The sequence below is a fragment of the Scleropages formosus genome, chromosome 15, assembly GCF_900964775.1.
Source record: "Scleropages formosus chromosome 15, fSclFor1.1, whole genome shotgun sequence".
Classification (NCBI taxonomy): Eukaryota; Metazoa; Chordata; class Actinopteri; order Osteoglossiformes; family Osteoglossidae; genus Scleropages; species Scleropages formosus.
In genome coordinates, this window is record NC_041820.1 from 12,674,636 (window position 1) to 12,694,270 (window position 19,635).

The 19,635-nt window shown below is 40.6% G+C and overlaps 1 protein-coding gene across 1 annotated transcript; it reads right to left on the minus strand.

The window, feature by feature from the left end:
• Positions 1-12,317: 12,317 nt before the first annotated feature.
• nkx2.9 (NK2 transcription factor related, locus 9 (Drosophila)) lies at positions 12,318-13,423 on the minus strand. Its single transcript, XM_018731350.2, has 2 exons — positions 13,270-13,423; positions 12,318-12,826 (listed from the first exon to the last, which is right to left on the minus strand). The coding sequence occupies exons 1-2, from the start codon at positions 13,421-13,423 to the stop codon at positions 12,318-12,320; spliced, it is 663 nt and encodes a 220-aa protein (XP_018586866.1).
• Positions 13,424-19,635: the final 6,212 nt, after the last annotated feature.

A 19,635-nucleotide genomic window follows, 5' to 3' on the forward strand; every position in this document is an offset into this window, starting at 1 on the left:
GGAGAGGGGACGATGAGAAGAGAAGGCAAGAGGAATGTCTCTCTCTCTCTCTCTCAGTCAGTCAGTCAGTCAGTCAGTGTCTCTCGGCGTCTCTCCGCGTCTCTCCGCGCTCCTTTTTTTTTTTGCCCAAATCCTCCCGCTGTCCTTCCCTCGACGTCGGAGCTGCTGGATGGAGACGCAGCGAGTGCCTCAAGTCCGCCTTAATTGGGTTGAGTGGAGGCTCAGGGCTGCTTTTCGTTTGTTTTAGCTGGGCTCCAGGTTTAAGGCTGCCACCAGAGGCGGGGCATCGGCAGCCAGGCGACATGACAACATCACAACATCACAAAGGAGCCCCGCGGCCCCGCGGCCCCTGCAGCCCCGCGCAATTTGCTTCGCGCGTTAATGGCAAAGTACCTGCGAGTTGCCCTCTCTCAAGGACGACGTGATCCCGACAAAAAGCCGCCATTTTTGCGAGCCGGATATAACCTAAAAAGAGTGATTGATGACTGCTGCTGCTGCTGTTGTTGTTGTTCGTTATGATATTCGTGCAATTGTTATCATTGGCATTTATTATTCGGAAAACAGTTACATCTAACACAACGAAACAAAAACGAGTATGATTTTGCCATCACCTACTTCACCGCTATCAACGACAATATTGTAATTTGGCTGAGCTGCTTGTGTACAAACTGTATATATTAAGTTGATATTATAAGGATCACAATCTAGTGCTGAAACTGTCTCTGATGCTCAATTTGAATCCCTCACTTTAAATGGACTTGAGAGGCATGCGGTGATTGCGCTTGTTAACGATGTTTGCGGTATGCTGGCTCGTGCTCTCGCGCACGGAACAAGCGGTATTGCGTGGGGGGGGGGGGGGGGTGAGCAAACAAATAAGCCAATGAACGCAGATCCATGAAGAGAAGGCATAAGTGATTGATTCGGTTCTGAATACATCCGATAGCCGAGGAAACTTCCAAGACTCAATTCCATGATAGTCATGTCTGAGATGCACCGTCAGTCAGTACTACAGACATACTGACTAAGAGCATCATCCGTTGCGCTGAGAACCTGCACTCGATGGAGATCTAAACCTCAGCGCTATATTTAAGGGCCCAAGGAATCAATCTACCGGAAAAAAAGATAGTTAACCCCGAATTTCTAACGGAGGGAAAATCCCTTCGCGTGGAAAAAATATTACTGTTCATCTTCTGCATTGATATTTTATAATGGAAACATGAAAGGTATATTCAAAGCCAGCTAAACATTAAAAAAAAAAAAGGCATTTTGCTTGAGCATATAAAGAATACAATGATCTACATCCATGACAAAGCCCGCATCTACTGTATGGCAGTGTGTATTTACTTTGTGCACTTTTCTGGTCGTTTCCTTTAACACGTTACCGTTGGTGTTTAAATCGGGTAATTTTGTCGTGTCCTGCTTAGATTTGTGGCCTAGCACCTTCAAAGTTTACAGTACAAATCCCCGCTCCTCCTTTAGTACCCATGATGAGCTAAGTGTTTACACTGAACTACTACCGTAAAATACCCCGCTGTATAAGTAAAGAATTGTAAAAGTTGCGTATGTAATATTGTAAGTTAAGCCTTGGACAAAGGCGTCCCTTAACTATATTTTTACTGTCACTTACCAAGCGTATCACTACGTTCGTGCATTCTGAAATATGACTGATACTTCAGACTAAAACGAACCTCTATGAGAAAATAGAAAGTCGGGAAAAAAAAGAAAAAAAAATAACTCTTGAGTCATTTATTGGAGAACTGATCATTTTAATAATGCAGTCAGTATACAGATTATGAAACGGAACTCAGATGGATATTTGGTGAGGCTGATGAAATGCATAATGGCCGTTTTTGCATTTCAAGATATAAATGACGACATTTTAATATGCTTTTCAAACAACCACCATAAAATAATGTATCTGAGTATGAGTTAAGTGGCCTCAACCCACCTGGATATTTCCCACGAGGACGGGTCATAATGAAATGAAAATGTGTGCTATAAATAAATCCGGAAGTTAGCATTTTATTACTACTTTACGACTAGTAAAGTAGTTGCATCGAAATGTTTTATAAACACGGAAGTCATACAAACAAGTGCAACTACTATAAGTATTTTCACTCCTGATGCTGCAGACAAGCCTGAAATTCGGCGGCATCTTTCTGCTCGCCTTGTACTGAGATAATTGATCAGAGGACACCTCCCCCCAAAATTACAGGAGACAAGAGACCCCACGCCGCGTGATCCTCTCAGTGTCTGATGTTTGGGTAACGACCAAACTACTTCTTACATGACAGTTTATATAAGAAAAAAAAATCCCAAATATTACCGGCAACTGAATCAAGATAAGTTCACCAGCGTAATGCCAGTGCTACTTCAAGTAAACAGGGTAACAGAACGGGGATGGAACTTAGTCATGTATTCCAGGCTGGGGTGATGGTGGTAGTTCCCCCCCCCCCTTTTTTGGGGGGGGGGGGGGATGTGGTCTTAAAAACAGATGAATTACTGTTTTCTTTCTAAAATTATATACAAGAAATAGTGCTCTGTACAGGTAGCACAGTGGCCCAGCATCCCTTTCTGCTGCTCATACTTTTGTGATCTATAAAGTCAGAGCTACAGCTATTCCTGATATGGCCCTCACATCTCTTTCACTATATTATTGCTCTCAAATCAAGAGTTTACTTTTTTTTGTAGTCAGTCCTTTTAATTTGATTCTGTACAATCACTGTTTCCCCATCCCACCCCCACTTAAATATTTCTAACAAGGATAAAATATTTTGACTGCATAATTCATACATGAATAGGATACACTGGAGGTACTTTGATAACTGATGTTTATAAAATGTACATCACAATTTTTAGCAAAATATTGTCCATTTAACAGTATTCTGAGGTGAAGTTACTCTGGAAAAACAGAATGCAGAACCTTGCACTGTAAAACAATTCTCCAATTATCTTTGAATTTCTCTTATATGGATATATAACAAAGCAGAACAGTATGTGATAGATGTTTCAACTAAAAGTGCCAATAGCTGTCTTTACATGGTGGCCACCCAAATAGTTTGAAAGTTAATAGATTAAGACATACAGAGAACCCTTAGAGGCGTTTTAAAAGATACTTTTAAAAAGAAAAGGCACTTGTGGATAACATTACACTTACCTGCAAAAATTAGCATCAGAGACCAGACTATACTGCAGACTATTGAAATGCAATGATTTGCATTTTGAAAGTCACTGACTTCAATAAGTCAGTATCACAATTTTTCAATTAAGTTTTGTAAATTCTTACAATCAGTGCATGTTATTGTTCGTTACGTCTTGCATTTTTCTTTTTATATATTAAAAAAAAAAAAAAAAAAAAACCCATCCTGTTAATGGAACACAGTACATCTCTTATTTAGGGCTGAAATACTTTCCCCGACCAGAAACAACTCAAAAGTTAACAAAACATAAGCAAATCTGACAGAGGTTAAATAGCTTACTAGAGAAGGGGAACGAAATTCCCCAGCTACGAACAGATCAAGGAATTCAAAGAAAACAAATGAAGTCCGTTGCGATGGAGAAACTGCAGAAACACAGCGTCTTCTGGTGGCCATTCCACGAAGTCATTCTTTGACTCTATGGGACGACGGATGTCTCCAGATAAAGAAATATCACACAAATCAACCTGTTAATAGCCCATATGAGTTTAGCCTGCATATCTAGCCCGTTCAATAGAATTTCCTCATTATCTGAGCTCGAAAATCATGGTCAGACATCAGCTGGTGTAGCTTACAGTCCATACAGCCCAGTGCATGCTGGCAGAGTGGACTGTTTAATTTTAATTACCTAACGGTAATCTACCCCAAAATTCTATCAGTTCTAGAGGAAAAACAGTCAAGGGGATCTGAAACCTAGTATATAGCTTTACTAACTTGACAAGGAAATGCTTTACCTCACAGAGGACAAGCCATGGGAAAAAAAAAACCCTGGAACCAGTGCTTTCCAACAGCTTCGTGCCCCCCACCTACCTGCAGCACCGACCCCACGAAAGCCCCTTCCTACAATCTCTACTACTTCGGGTGACTAAGTTGTGCTCAACTCTTGCTAAATGCTAATGAGTTCAGACAGACTCCAGCCTACAGACCTAATTAATCTTCTAGCCCTCCTGTCTATAGGTGAATGCACCTTGCAGAGAAAATTAGACTAAATTACTTCGCGCAAAGCACAGGCAATTACAGAATCTTAACATGTTTTCTCTATGGTATATTTCTTCCTTAATTACTACATTTCAAAAGCTTTCTTAATTATCCGAATCAGAACCCCTTTTTCTGTACTAGTACATGGCTATTACAATCAATTAACGTTAATTAGTCAGGATGCTTTCGCTAATTCTTCAGAATAAAGCACTTCAACAAGAGACTTTTTGAAGTGGGAAATTGAGGCATTGTGATTGTTGTATTTACGCCACTCACCCAATCATGGGACATATACGCTAAAATCTTAAAGGAATACACGACTCCAACATTTTAAATTGATGGTAAGATAATAAACAGGTAAACTAAGTCATCGCTATAAAGTATGACGTCATACCATAATATGTCTGTATCTCACGTGTGCTGGTACATAACCTAAATTATTAACTTACATGATTGAAAGTGTATAATTTTACCACATCATCCTATCAGTCTGTCGCACGGATGTATTACGCACAGGTAGAGACATGATTATCAGAGAGGAAATAAACCTCCGGTAGCTGCTGCAGCCTCTCCATACCTAACCCTACTCGAGCCTTGGCTATGGCTCACAATTGATATTAATTAATTACTTTGCTAACTGACTACTTAATCTATTTACACATGGTAGTTGATGATGTATCACAACACAGTCTAGGCCTCCCAGTGACACAACACCAAATTTTCAAACTTGTCGGGTTCACAGCAATAGAACTGGAGGTACTCGCGATTCAGTACCGTTTCTAGAGGCGAATGTGACACTGCCCCCTAGCGGTCCCCTTGTAGCGACGCGTCCGGTCTCCTCGTCGCGCGACTCTCGCCTCTCGCCTTCAGCCAGGCAGTCGGAGCACGTGGCGGCGCCATTGGAGACGCCTGCAGCACGAGCTTTGGGGACGGACTGTGTCCCCTCACCACGGCACTCAGTTCACTCGTTCACCTGAAGAGGGAGCTGCAGACACGGCCGCGTTTACATGCGCTCAGCCAGTGGTTTAAATCGTACCCCACCGTCCGCAGTCCGAGAGTAAATCCGTCTGCGGTTTTCACAGGCTGATCCCAGTAAAGAGCAATGTAACAAACAGACAAGTAACTGTGAAACTTAAACCATCTGGCAGATTTAAAAGCTTCTCATTTGCTGCACATGCATGTACCCATTTTCCTATAATTTTGTCGAATTATTATTTGACGATGCCCCTCATAGTATGTGTCACTGAGGCTTAAAGTCACGTCACGTGTTAACAAAATAAATAAATGTTTAAAAATCAGAACACTTCATCATCATCATCGAAACATTCATTTCATACATATAAAAGACTATCCATCCATCACGAATAACCACTTCTCCGATTTAGTGTCATGATGGTCAGGCTCCTATCCCAGAGACAAAGGGTGATATTAGGCTATACATTTTCCAGGCTGTATAAATTAGTATTGAGTTTTTAGGAACCAATTATACGTAAATAATAATGATTACAAGTACAGGCATAGATTTACTGATCTGATTTCATACTGTGCTAAAAGACTTTGAGTAGCATCGTAGTGGTGCCCTGTGTCAGGATGCAATTGTTCATTGCACTGAAAAGTTGCATTCAGTACATGGTGATAAATGCCAAATATGTTTGCAGAATCAATACTCAAATATTTGTTATAACATGATCATCATCAGAGTGTCATCAGCTAAATTCCTTAGTATGCTTACTGATGACAAAGTCACTTGGAAAGTCCATGTTTTTATATAACTAAAAAAAGCAAAAAACATTGCTGTCATAATCTGTGTTGCATACATTTTTCCACCAAACTACAACCACCCTGTATTATTCTCCGATTTACTTTTACATTTCTTATTGTAACAATGTCTGGGCATGCACCTACAAAAACTCTGTAAAACATCTTTTCTCTCCTCAAAAGATTTCTTCGGGTGGCTACTTTTCCCACCACCATTGACCACTTCTTTCCCCTGATAAATCATCTTTACACTTTACATGTTTTCCAGGTAAATGATTTCAAATGGGTCTTTTTCCAGTCACTGAGGAATCTACCTCCTTCATGTTTCAACACCTGGTTTGTACTGTATTGAATTAAAGTATTCATACTGTATGTATGCCACCTGAACCTCATCTTACCTTCATGTGCCCTCCATCACCCAAGGCCAATTCTCATTATGATTCCAAGGTCCCCGTGTAAGGAACAATCTTCCTATCTACTTCAAATCATGGTCATCTGTTACATTATTCAAGAAAATACTTAAACATCACATGGAACAGCATAATTCAAGGTTAATGCAACGATGGACATATGTCTACACTTATTATGCACATCCTAACATTATTTGTTCAGTGTTCTGTTATCTGCCTGTTAATTGTTTGTTTTTCCAGTCATCTCCATCAGCAGAGCCTTTATTTTCCTACTATAAACCTGTATGTTTTTTTATCAACATCCAGTAGTAATTATAATCAAAAGTAAAATATCTCAGATCAGTGATACTGTCTATTTAAATAAAATTAAACATTTTAACCTGTATAGTTTTAGAGTACTTTTCAAGCATTTAAGTTAAGAAGATGTAAAATGCCATCTGTTAGTACACATATTTGACAAAATAGGACAGACTCACCAAATAACTGTTAAACCTGTTAAGACCTGCCTACCTGTGAAAATTTCATTATCACAATAAGGGAATAAAGACTTATTCCCAAACACATTAAAAAAAAAAGCCCTGTAAGTACCACCGAAAAATATTTTTTAAAACCAGAAGATGAAATAGCATTGTATGTGCAACACATAGTAAATCATTTATAAGAAAACAAACGTTGCACACAAAACAATTCTCCGCACAGGAGAATTCTAAATCTTTTATTACTTCTTGCTCTCATTTTATCTTTCAAGCTCCCTGTTAAACCTATTTAAACCCACATTTCCCCCAGCACCTCAATGAATTAGGTTCTCAGTTATGGTGGGTCAAAACTCAACACTAAATTGTGATTAGTCTCACTACTAGAGAAATATAATAACCAGTGAAACTGACAAAAATGTCAGCTGACAGTGAAGAGACACCATTAATGTAAAAATGACTGCAACTGACAGCTGACACTGGTCAATGAAATCCAAGGAGATGTTCACAGTAAAAGCTTGATTAGTTTTAAGGACAGAAATCAATACATTAGATGTAAAAAATCAAAAATAATAAGAAGGTGACAGAAATTGAGTAAAAGTACATTTTTTATTTACATATGTACTTGAGCAAAAGTAAAAAGTATCAATGGCAAAAATTACAAAAAAAAATACATATTCTACAAAATATTACTTTAATACACGTAATGAAGTAAACGTAATGCATTATTACTACTTCTGGAATGAGCTGATGAAAAGAAGAACAGGATGAAAGGACAACTAGTGGCCAGACCTGTGGGACTTCATTCTTTATTCTGGTTTGGGTCACTCTTCTTGTGGTGCTTTTGAGAATAACTGTGCTGACCAGGAGGACAGAGGTCAGGCAGAGTGAAGGGATTCATTCAAAAAAGAGAACGGTCAGGAAGGTGCAGCATAGGAATGCAAGTGGAAAAAGGGCTTCAAAGTCAATGTGCCAGAGCGAGACAGTGTAAACTAGTCAAAAGAGAAGCAGGTGACAGTGAAACAGTTGGGGGCAGCAAGTACCTTAGAGGTTGGAGCTGCCCTCCCACTGCACTCAAGGGACACGGGTTTGAATCCCACCTATTGCTGTAATACCCCTGTGTAAGGTACTTACCCCAAATCGCTCCACCAAAAAAATGACCCAGCTGTATAAACTGGTAAATAATTACAAATAACTTAACAGTGTAAGCTGGTCTAGAGAAAAGTGTCAGTTAAATAAAGAAACGTAAATGTCATTTAATAAGGTGACACAGAAAGTCAGTACCATAAATAAGTGATGACACCTCTCCTGATATATCAAACAAACACCATCTCTTGTACTTTCAGCTTTTTTAGCAGACATCGGTGATTGAACAGTAACTATTTGTGGAAAAAGGTCACCAGAATGCAGACTTGTCAGCATACAGTAAGTACAGCATTAATGTTTAAACATATAGCACATTCTGGACTGCCGTAGACTGCTGATAAAATATGTAAATACCCTGAAGCAAATGTTTGGGAAAGGTGCCATGAAAATACAATGAATTGAGGTGAAAGTGAGTGAAATAAACACAACAGTGAAATGAAAGCATGTAATCTATGCATTTAAGTTCTGGAAATGTGTGGTTTTTGTAAAGCAAATAAATAACCAGAGCCTTCATTTTATTTGCAAAAGAAAATCACCAAAAGAAAGTAGCTGCAATGCAATTGAAACTTGTAAGTTATATAAATGACAGCTGGTCGTATAGTGATTAGAGCTGCTGCCTTTGGACCCAAAGGTCGCAGGTTTGATCCCCACCTCTGGCTGCAGTACCCTTGAGCAAGGTACTTTAAATTGCTCCAGCAATATTATCCAGCTGTATAAATGGGTAAATAATTGTGACCTTAATGCTGCAAGTCACTTTGAAGAAAAACATCAGCTAAATGAATAATTGTATGTGTAGTTACAAGGAAATGGCAAATTTAAAACTGCAAAAACACAGACAGCAGGTCCAGGGGGCTCTGTGGAGGTAAATAGACCAGCACTGTGCCAACAACTGAGGGGGGTAATCAGCCAGAGTAGCTGGAGGCTTCCTGCTGCAAGGCATCTTTGTTAACCTGTCTGATGTCACTCGTTAATTGTGAAGGTTGTGCTACTCTTTCATTCAGTGCTTTGTCTTCCCGCATGAGGAAACAAGTTAGCGTGGAAACGAATCAATTGCCTTTGTGATCAGAATTTAGTAAATACTAATAAAAATGTTATGCGTACTGATTTGTAGATCTGATTTTATGCCATGCTAAAAGACTTTGAATAGCTTTGTTGTGGTGCCCTATGTAAGGATGTAATCGTAAGAATTCTGGAAATAATGTTTAAGTAGTCATACATTGTGGACCTCAAACTCCAACAACGCAAGAAAGGTCCCTACCAGTTCGGAAAACGGTTCAACTCCTGAGTTAGCTGCTCCGAAGGATTATATCAGGATTGCGGTTTGCTTTTTCAGATAACTTTCCAAAAACTACTTCATGTTCGTCTAATTTTGTTTGTGTGCTACTAAATTATAATCTAGGCAGTCTTCTAGGGGAGCAACAACTGATCAGGGGTAAAAGCAGGAAAGTTTGAACAGCATGAATGACACCCCCCCCCCCCCACACACACACACACACACACACACACACACACACACATACACACACACACACACACAAATACAAAGAACAATGTTATGTCTAGACAACCAGATATAAAGGTCTATTCAGAGTAATGCTGCTTCATGTTATATAACACTTTAAATTCTCTCCAAAATCCCAAGAGAGCATTTTACAATAATTCTTAATTTCAGACACATGGTAATGCAATACAATACATAGTGACAACAATTTTATTATGAAAGAAATACCAAAAGTGTTGACTGCGGATTGAAGCAGATGATGAAAGCGCGCTGCAGGGCGAATCTGAAAATTATAAGGTATTAAAACTGACACTGAAATCCACAAATGAACCAAGAACTAACAGTGCCTTGGAATATATTAAAACTTTCTGAGTGAAAATCTTTTTATAATCTGTGTAATTAATTGTATCACTAACGTGAATTCTTTAGCCTAAACATCTTATTGCACTGGCTATGGGAAATTGTTCAATTTATCCAGATTTTATGGGGGATATTGCGTTAAGAAACACTGCAATCTGAAAAAAATTACTGTACTGTATCAACAGTAGTTTTTCGTAATTTCAGAAAATCACAACGTGATTGATAAAAATTAGCTCCCTTTCACTGGATCGGGGACGAAAACGAAAGAGAGGATTTAATTAGTTTATGAACGAAGTTTTACTGCTTAGCTGCATTTGTGGCATTTCTCTCGCTTTCTGCCCTAGGCCTAGGGCGTCACCGACCACAATTTCATGGCTGTTTACTGAAAGTTTTGAGCCGACTGGTGTGACTAAATTACTAAATGACATGGTCAGAGCTGCACAATTTATACGGTATTAATTGGAAGGGAACAAGGGTGGGGCACTAAATGGCCTATTGAAAAGATTCCCTATTCCTCCTACTCTTTTTCGCGATGTAAATAACCAGTGGCAACCCCTTGAAAGACAGTTTTGTCGTCCCTTAAAGCCTATTTTAGAAAAAACACCATGTTTTAAAACGCCATTGTATTGTTAAAGCCCATAAATTTGTCACCAGAGACTGATTAAACATGGGGAGAATTGAAACGCCGCGGATTTTGTCTTGGTCCCTTTGGGTAGCAGACAATGGCCCTTTTCAAGGGGACACACAAAAAGTGGAGATGCGCCAGAGCGGAGGGGTCCGGGGAGGGGAGCGGAGGGGAGGGGGGTCTACTCCGTATGGAGCGCAAGGTGACCGGCGCGCGAGGACAAAGGGCCAGGTGACAGCGACGATGCCCTTCTGCGTCACGAGACGAGTAAACAACATCTCCGGGGTGGAGAAAGCATGACACCCCCTTTTTTTTCTTAGAGAAAAGCCACCTCTTCTGCGCGTCTCTCGGACCACCAAATATGTTGCGCTCGGTTCGTGGATTGTAATGCATGAAAAAGAATGACGTTCTTAACCACCGTGGACCGTGGAGCCCTAGAAAATCTGGCTGGATCCAGTGAAATAAGATAAAATTATCCCCTAGTTTATTTTCGAATTATTATTATTATTATTATTATTATTATTATTATTATTATTAAGTTTTGTTGTGGCCACTATACCCAGGAAAGCAGCATTAAACTAGACAGTAACTCAATTAATACACGGAAATCAGAACTTGTTCCGCGACCCCTCACTTCTAAAAGCGGATGGAAACTGAACTGAACTTAAAACTTTTTTCAAGGTCTACAGCCGTTTGAAACGGAAAAAAAATGTAGATAAAAAAGTATTTTAATGTAAATTTTAAAAAAAACAAACTATGAGAAATATTGCAACCTTTATGTTTAGCTCGTCTACATTTGAATTAGGTGACAGTTAAATAAAATCGAGCCGACAATTCGATGCTGTTTGATGCCATGATAATGGCGATAAATATTTAAACGAAATCCCAAACTGGGTGAAAAATGGAATACTTTGCACACTGCATTCCAGTAATTTTTTAACAAAGTTATGTATTTCACATAATCCACTTGCCCAAAATCCGCAACTGTAAATTAAAATTCAGAAATTAAGAAACACTGAAAACATCTAATATTTGATTCAACGACCACGTGCAGTATCGTTAATCTAAATTTAAATTTTCAAGCACCTTAAACTATAATCCACTTTTCAAAGGCAATATATCCCAAGCTCTTAATATCTGTACTAATTTCACGTATAAAATGCACGCGTAAGAAAAGAAGTTTCCAACTTGGCTAGAAAGAGAACTGACTGTCCGATTTAAAGGAAATCCAGATACAATTTTCAGTCACAAGATACAACCAGAGGATTATTTCAGTTCTTGAAAAATTCCTGCAGTGATCAATAAAAGTTGTAAAACAACGGCTTATACCGCTAATGCACTACACAAACAAATAAATAAACGAAGCAGTATTAGAGATCAATTTATTCATTTTCTGTACAAGGACATAAACTTTTGTTTTATTCAAAATTTGGATTTTTATGTAAGGGAAAAAAATCTGGGAGTGCAAGAAGTACCGCACTTATTTAAGTTTGCTCAGAAATTGCAGGTGTCGCGTTTTAATGATAATATAGGTTCCATACATAGAAAAATGTAAAAACTATACTCACACAAATACCTAGAGAAGACATTTCGAATTCATACGAATGAGAAATTTGAAGATATGTACAATTTCAAGAGTGTTAGTTAACTTAGAAACGAACATCGTGTAGGCTAACTATAGTTCTTCAGCAATTTTCTTAAGTGCAAAATACTTTCTGAGGAAATATTTTCACCAGCGTGTATTCTTACATCTCTTAAGTAGCCAAAATGTTTTTTTTTCTTTTTTTTTTTTACAAACTGACGCACGACAAATGCTGTTTTCTGTCTTCGGACAGTCAATGGAGCGCACGACACGAGACGGACACGTGTTCACCAGACCCAGTGATGCCGGGAGCCCGAGGAGCCCGTTAAGTGCTGGTATGTGGGGAAGAGCGCGAAGGGTGACGCCGGCTGCTGAAAGGACTGGTACCCTGGGAGGCCGAAGGCAAGAGCGGAGGTCGCAGCCGCGATTCCACCTCCCGCCTTGTCGCAGCTATTGAACGGCTTGCCATCCTGCACCAGAATGGGCACCACGACCCTGCGCAGCACGGGGGCCGGCTCGAGGTCTCGGGATCCCTCCATGCGGCCTCTCTTCATCTTGTAGCGGTGGTTCTGAAACCAGATCTTCACCTGCGTTGGGGTCAGGCTCAGCAGGTGCGCGAGCTGCTCGCGCTCAGGTGCGGACAGGTAGCGCTGCTGCTGGAACCGCCGCTCCAGCTCGAAGGTCTGCGCCTTGGAAAAGAGCACGCGGCGTTTCTTCTTCTTCTCCGCATTTCCGCAGGAGGCTTCTGGCGTCTTGGTGGAGTCAGGTAGCGTCTCGGCGCCGCTTTCGTCTGACGCTGAAAGAAGTAGAGCCGCGAGTCAGTGAAGCCACGAGCCACTCGAGCGCCAGAGATGTCTTTCATCAGCAATAATTTAATTCTCAACGTTCTGCCGTATATAGGAGTAATCTGAGTAGTTCCCATTCGAATGTCACTCCTGCTGCAGTACTTCGGGCGAATTACTACAGTAAAGTGCCTTACGTTATATATGCATGGGTAGGTAAAGTTGGTAAGCGCTACAAGCTGTCCTCGACAATATCATCAGTTAAATAAATAAAAATGGAATAACAAAGGGATATGAAATGTGGGTCTGCATGTCATAAATGGCCTAGATACTTTATTAGTTTTTCTTTTTTGTTCTTTCCTTTTCTTCCAGGCCATCCAGCACAGTAAGGTGCACAGTGCACATCACAGGGAATCCTGTCAGTGCACAGCAGGTGTGCAGCAGTACGGAGACTCACAGAGACAGTGGCTCCGGTCGCTGTCCACCCACGGAGAACCCGGAGAGCTGGAGCACGAGCGGCCCGGCGAGAGCTGAGGAGCAACGTGGGCGTCCTGCTCCGGTAGATCCAAAATACTCCTCACCGTGAAGCTGATCTTTGCCGAAAGAGCCATTGTCGTTGGGAAAGAAAGAGGCGCCGCGAATGTAAGTGATGTGAGATGAGCTCCGAGGTGTGGCTGGGAGGAAAGCAGCGGTCCCGCTTGCAGGGACTCAAGGAAGGCGGAGAGCGACCTCAGACTGTCGTGTGGAGCCCAACTGCTCCTTGTTTATATTTACAGCTCTCAGCACCGCAAACACTGCCCTCTTTCACAGTGTGCCCCTCTAGGGTGCTCAGTACCTGAATGACTCAAGTGCTGCAACCCAACTGAAGGTAGGTGCGAGCGCCCCCAAGAAAAGCCCTTTACCCCACAATGGGCAAAGGAAACACTCATCATCATTACATATTCTGTCCGGTTCGCCCAAAGTGGGAAACAGATAATGGTAATTGTTGTGAATGAATGAATGACGTCTTGGGTGGCAAGTGACAGCCAGGGACCCCCCCCCCCCCTCCTCTGCTAACATCTTCTATATTTACATACAAAGTGACCCATTAGCCTGATGTCCAAAGTTGATTTAGTTAATTCATTAATGGCTCTTTCGGATAATAATGCGAGACGCGAATGCACGGAGTAAACGCACTATGTTTTACCTACATTTTATTGCCGTCAAAATCTAGACGGCCGCCTTGTTAGAAAACAATCTTTTTAAAGAGCAGCACCGTTTTGCCTTAGATTATAACAGAGAAGGCAGGGGAATAAATACTATTATATGCCTCCAAGTACATGATCTGTTTAATAGGTTAAATGTTTGGTTTGAAATAAAAGTACAGTTCAATAACATGTAACAATACAGACAAAATCTACATCAACTAGTTTTCAGTTCATTGATTCCAACAGTTAGCTAAAATGTGTAATCAAAACGGGTATAATTTTTTTTTTAGCTCTTAAAGAATTTATTGGATAAGGAGAACGACCTGTCATCTTCCCAAAAACAATCACAGTAAAATCTGGAGTAATGCTGCGTATAGGTATAGCCTAAATAAAAATAAAAATAAATTAATTAATTAAAAAAATCTATTGCAGGATGGTGCTGTGCGATATTTTTATTGGTTCTCATGTGTACCCACGCACTGTCCGTCGGGACCATGTTCCACGAGGTGCTTCTCGGCAGTTCTCATGCCGCGCTCGAGGCAGCCACCCCTAGCGCGAGTCCCGGCGACCACGGGAGCGCCCTGGGTGGTCGATCGCGAGGGAACACAAATACATGCCAAGCAGAGACAGGGAACAAAGGCGGAGAGTGTAACCCTACGTCCTGGACCCGTTGGAAGCATTTGTTCCAGTCAAGATTTTGCATTTGTTCAGTGCTAAAATAATGCGTGATTGACGCTGGAGCACAATGTGCTTTAACTTTGTGGGATAAATCCGAGCTTGTTCCTTGTTGTCATGGTTTTCAACGAGGCTCAATGGGATCTGGGCCACTATCTACTGCTCCTCGTCCGCTGCTGCCAAGTCTGCATGCGTTTCCAAACCGAATTAAAAGCATTTTTGGCTTCCAGCATCGTCGAAACGAATTCGCTCGCTTCGCTTATCCGACGTTTTGAAAGAAAGGCGAACGAAACGTCCACAGCGCGCTTCTCGCTCTAAGTCTGGTGGAGACGCGCAAACGAACTCAGATCACATCATGTATATCGTGGCCGGTCTGTCCACCGCTCTCCGGACCGTGCTGGGCACAGAGCGCATTCAATAATTCCCGCAGGACAACAGGTCAGGAGATGCTATTCGGACGGGACCTCCTGTCCAGGTTTCAGGTGAAGAAGCGCGCGCACGCCCGGGCACAGAGACGAGTGTGGCTGTAAAGAGCGCACCTTATTACGTTATTATAATTATATTCATACCGGCTTATTATACCCACCTGGTTCCCCGGGCGGCAGCGAATTCGCTCGGGTTACAGACACAGACTCAGAGGACTGACTGACTGCATGATCGGGCGCTGAGTGCGAGTGCCTTTGCTTTGCTGCCCACTCTTGATTTAAGCGCAGAAGCTGGCAAACTTAGGCGAGGCAAAGGCGAGGCAAAGGCGAGGCAAAAGGCGAGGCGAAGTCATGTCCTTTCTCTCCGGGACGTGACAATGTGTAACTACAATGACCTCTCGTAGCCTCTTAATCTATGAAACCCCCTCCGAGGATCAGGACTTTCAAACCTCCAAGGGCTCTTCAGCAACAAATATTTGCCTTGGTTATTAGAGCCTTCAGACGCCGGTGGCAGAACAAGTGTTTTCAGACAGAGTCTTGTGTGTGTAATTGTTTATAACTTCAGCAAACACACACCGATGCAAAAAGCCGTTAACGCTACGTAACATTGTTTCAACGCCGCTATATAATTACATCATGTGGCGGTAACGCAGCGGCTTAAAATAGCCCAGGCCTCCAGATATTGATCCAGATTTACATGATGTTTCCCCTTCATTCATTGATGCAGGTCCTCAAGGCAAGAACAGCACGAGCGCTGTATAATACGGACTAAATCGCGATGTAATGAAGGTGCAGAAGTATGGCAGAATAGCATCATAAATATTAGGTGCAGCAGGTAGTACCACTTCTATTCCGTTGACATAATATTTTAGCGATTTTGATCGAATCAGGCCTGGTAACGTCCAGCAATTTCAGTCATGCACAGCCGAAGGTGGATTACAGTAACTCTGTTTCCAGTTAATCGCCCAACTGGATTAATAATTGATATCACACTGATATTATGACAGATCAGATGTAAGCGGTGAGACCCACGTGACGTCACCATTTAAATATCCCGTTGCCGCACTAGACCCCATTGTACGAGCAGCCCACATACTTTATATTTATATTTATATTTTATTTATTTATATATTTATTTGACCACATCTCGCATTATCCTTCCAAAATGACACGTGTTGCTGCTGGCATTGTGAACTAAGGTCTCCTGAACCATGAGAGAAAATTTTGCTGTTTTCCGGGTCTTGCAGCTGGGCAGATAGTTACAAACTGCAAAGAATTGAAAAGGGCTCCAGTTAATGTAAAAACGTCTACATGCAAATATATTGCATATATCATTACGCTGTAGAAAGTCAGAGGAGGGTAGAGTAGCTGTGTGCAATTTATAGTGTGGACACAAACAGGCTTGCTGATGGCACACCTGCATGTCCAGGATCAAATGAATCTTGGGATACAAAGGGATCACCTTGGTGACCAAATTGTTCATTCATGGAATTGAGAGTTTGACCTCTGACCCCTAGTGCAACCAAGGGAGCAGACACAAGGTTCTGTGGCCCATTCACCGCACAAATGTAAGTAATTTCAACAATACTGCAGCAAGGCTAATATGCACATACAGGCAATTTCAGCAGCTAAATAATAAAAAACACAATGCATAAAACTAGAAGAAAATATTTGAAAAGAAAATACTTGAAAGAAAAATAAAATTATCCAATTTCTAAATAAAGCACTAAGTTTTGATTTATTTCTCTTTCTCCCCATGTGTCTGTGTGTGCATATGTGTGTATATGGGGGAGGGGGGATGACAGACACTTTGCATAAAATCAGAAGTTTAAATCTTTAAAATATACATCAACTTTCAGAAAGAAAAAGTTAAATACTACTCTGAAATGTTCAGACTAACTGAAATGAATCAGGGCTCTAAAAAGTGCACAACTTGGAAATGTTTCACTAAATGCAAATTCAAAGATCATACAGTTACATTTGTTAAGTGCAAAATTCAAATCTTAATAAATATAAATTTACAGTGTTGACAAATGTGTTAATTTTCCAATTGTCCCAGTTTACCTGAAACGCATTCATAAAAAAGGTCACTTTTACGCTGATACTTTTGAAAGACAGTGCATTGAAATTATGGCTATTGTATATGTTTTTCAGCATATTCTATAAATATAGCAAGGCATATTATATAGAAATAGAAAAGTCAGCACAGATCTGCATAGCAAAACTATAAATAACAATTCTAGTTATTTTCAGGTTATTCACCAAGTCTTTCTAAAATACAGCTCACAACTGAGATGCTGGTTTCTTTTAAAAGTAACTGTACATTTAACAGTTAATCAGTCTAGACAAGAAGACCAGCAACTATTAGAAGCCCATTTCTCAAAACTATGGTAGCATTATTACATGACAATAGTTAAACTGGAAGTTACTTAATATAACAATAACAATTAACTTTATTAAAGTAAAATCAAAATTATCTTTCGATCATTGTAGGTCAACCATGCTTGCAGGAAATAGACATCAGAGCTGCCAGTTTATAGAAACCTGGACAAAATGTTATTAAAATAAAAAAAGTCTCAATTCCCTAAAATGGGTCATGACATAAAGTTGGAAAAAAAAACACAAGAATAACTGTGCATTTATTCATTAACTGATGCTTTTCTCCAAAGCGACTTACCATGTTAAAATATTTACAATTCAAAGAGCTTGATAATTTTACTGGAGCAATTTAGGGTAAGTACCTTGCTCAAGGGCACTACAGCTGGAGTGGGCAGGATTTGAACAGGTAACCTTTGGGTCCAAAGGCAGCTGCTTACTTACAACCACATTTTCAGCTGCCCCAAAAATTACCCCAAAAAAGTACACATTGGTCCTATGAAACACCAACAAATGAATTTCCAGATATCTAGTAAATTTAGTTAATCTGGCAAAACCTGATGTAATTCTGGAATTTTCTCAATTAATGACCAGAAAAATTAAACAGTAGCTAATAAACAAATAGAAGACAAATCGGAGGTCGTAGGGAAATTGCAGTAATAATTTCTGGCGCTGAGAAAATATGTTCACCTTAAGGGAAAAAGCCTTTTTTTACTGCAGTTTATTTTTGAAAGGGTAAAACTGTCCAAATCCACGTATCATCACCAGCAACAGAACACAGACACACCGAGCATTAACTAGAGGCCTCTCAAGAGGTGAGGAGGGAAGACGCGGTACCATCAAGGCAAACACGGTCCAATACCGCCACCTGCAGGACAGATGAGGCATAACCTGCAAATTCTTTTGTGGAAATCTAGTCTTGGAAGTGACCACAGCTTGCGAGTCTCGTACAGTCTTGTAGTGTTTGACATTTACATACGTTTACAAACAGTTTTAAATCTACACCGTATAAAGTAAAAGTTGCACGCATTACAGTATTTTTGGAACTCTTCACCACTAACATGTAAACTCGTAATCAATCAATCAATATTTACTGAAGTTAAAATTTTGGAGTGCTTTTTATTTCAGAAACTGGTTATGATGAATAAAGAAAAAAACCGAAATTCTATGATGTTCCTTATTATTGTTATTATTATTATTATGATTGTTATTATTATTATTATTATTATTATTATTATTATTATTATTACTACTACTACGGCAGCCTGTTAGCCAATAATAGTAGTGGTAGTAATAGTCGTAGTAGCAGAAGTAGTAACAGTAGAATTAACATTTATCTATCTCTACCACTTATTATACTTTAACACTGACCACTTGCAAACTATGAAAGAGTTAGGCGAGTTTCTCGTATTTCCCTGTTTGCGGGCTCTATTGCCGTTTTCCATTTTAATCAAAATATGAACTATTTCCAACCACCAGGCGGCGCTCGTCCGCTCTGGAGGTAATTTGCCTTGATTTTCTCACGTGTAAATTAAATAACCCCGCCTGTTTCCAGTCTTACTGTCCACCCACTGCCACTAGTATCTCATCTTACATGTCACTACACAAATAGTTTGTAAAAACAGGAAGGAACTGATACCAGAAGCTTTTGATATCTGAATTCTTTTCGGGTTTAGAAACACAAAACTCTTATCATGAAAATGAATGAGCATTTTATAAAAACACTGGGTTCTAGTGAGGGGGAGGTGCGGTGGCTGGCGCACTGGGTTTGACTGGGTCCTGCTCTCCGGTGGGTCTGGGCTTCGAGTCCCGTTTGGGGTGCCTTGCGATGGACTGGCGTCCTGTCCTGGGTGTGTCCCCTCCCCCTCCAGCCTTGCTCCCTGTGTTGCAGGGTTAGGCTCCGACTCCCCGCGACCCTGTATGAGACAAGCGGTTTCAGACGATGTGTGTGTGTGTGTGTGTGTGTGTGTGTGTGTGTGTGTGTGTGTGTGTGTGTGTGTGTGTGTGGGGAGGGGAGTTCTAGTGAAATTTCATAGGTTCTCCCCACGACCACTGCGAAGAAGCACTTAGCTCGAGCTCTTACTTTTACATGGAATCAGAGCTGTTGAATGTGTGTGCTGCTATATAAAACACTCCAACTTATTCTGCCGATATACATTT

Coding starts and splice junctions, on each gene's coding strand:
- nkx2.9 (XM_018731350.2), bottom strand. CDS start 13,423: ATGGCTCTTTCGGCAAAGATCAGCTTCACGGTGAGGAGTATTTTGGAT. Junction 12,827..13,269: donor CGACCGGAGCCACTGTCTCT/GTGAGTCTCCGT, acceptor TACTTCTTTCAG/CGTCAGACGAAAGCGGCGCC.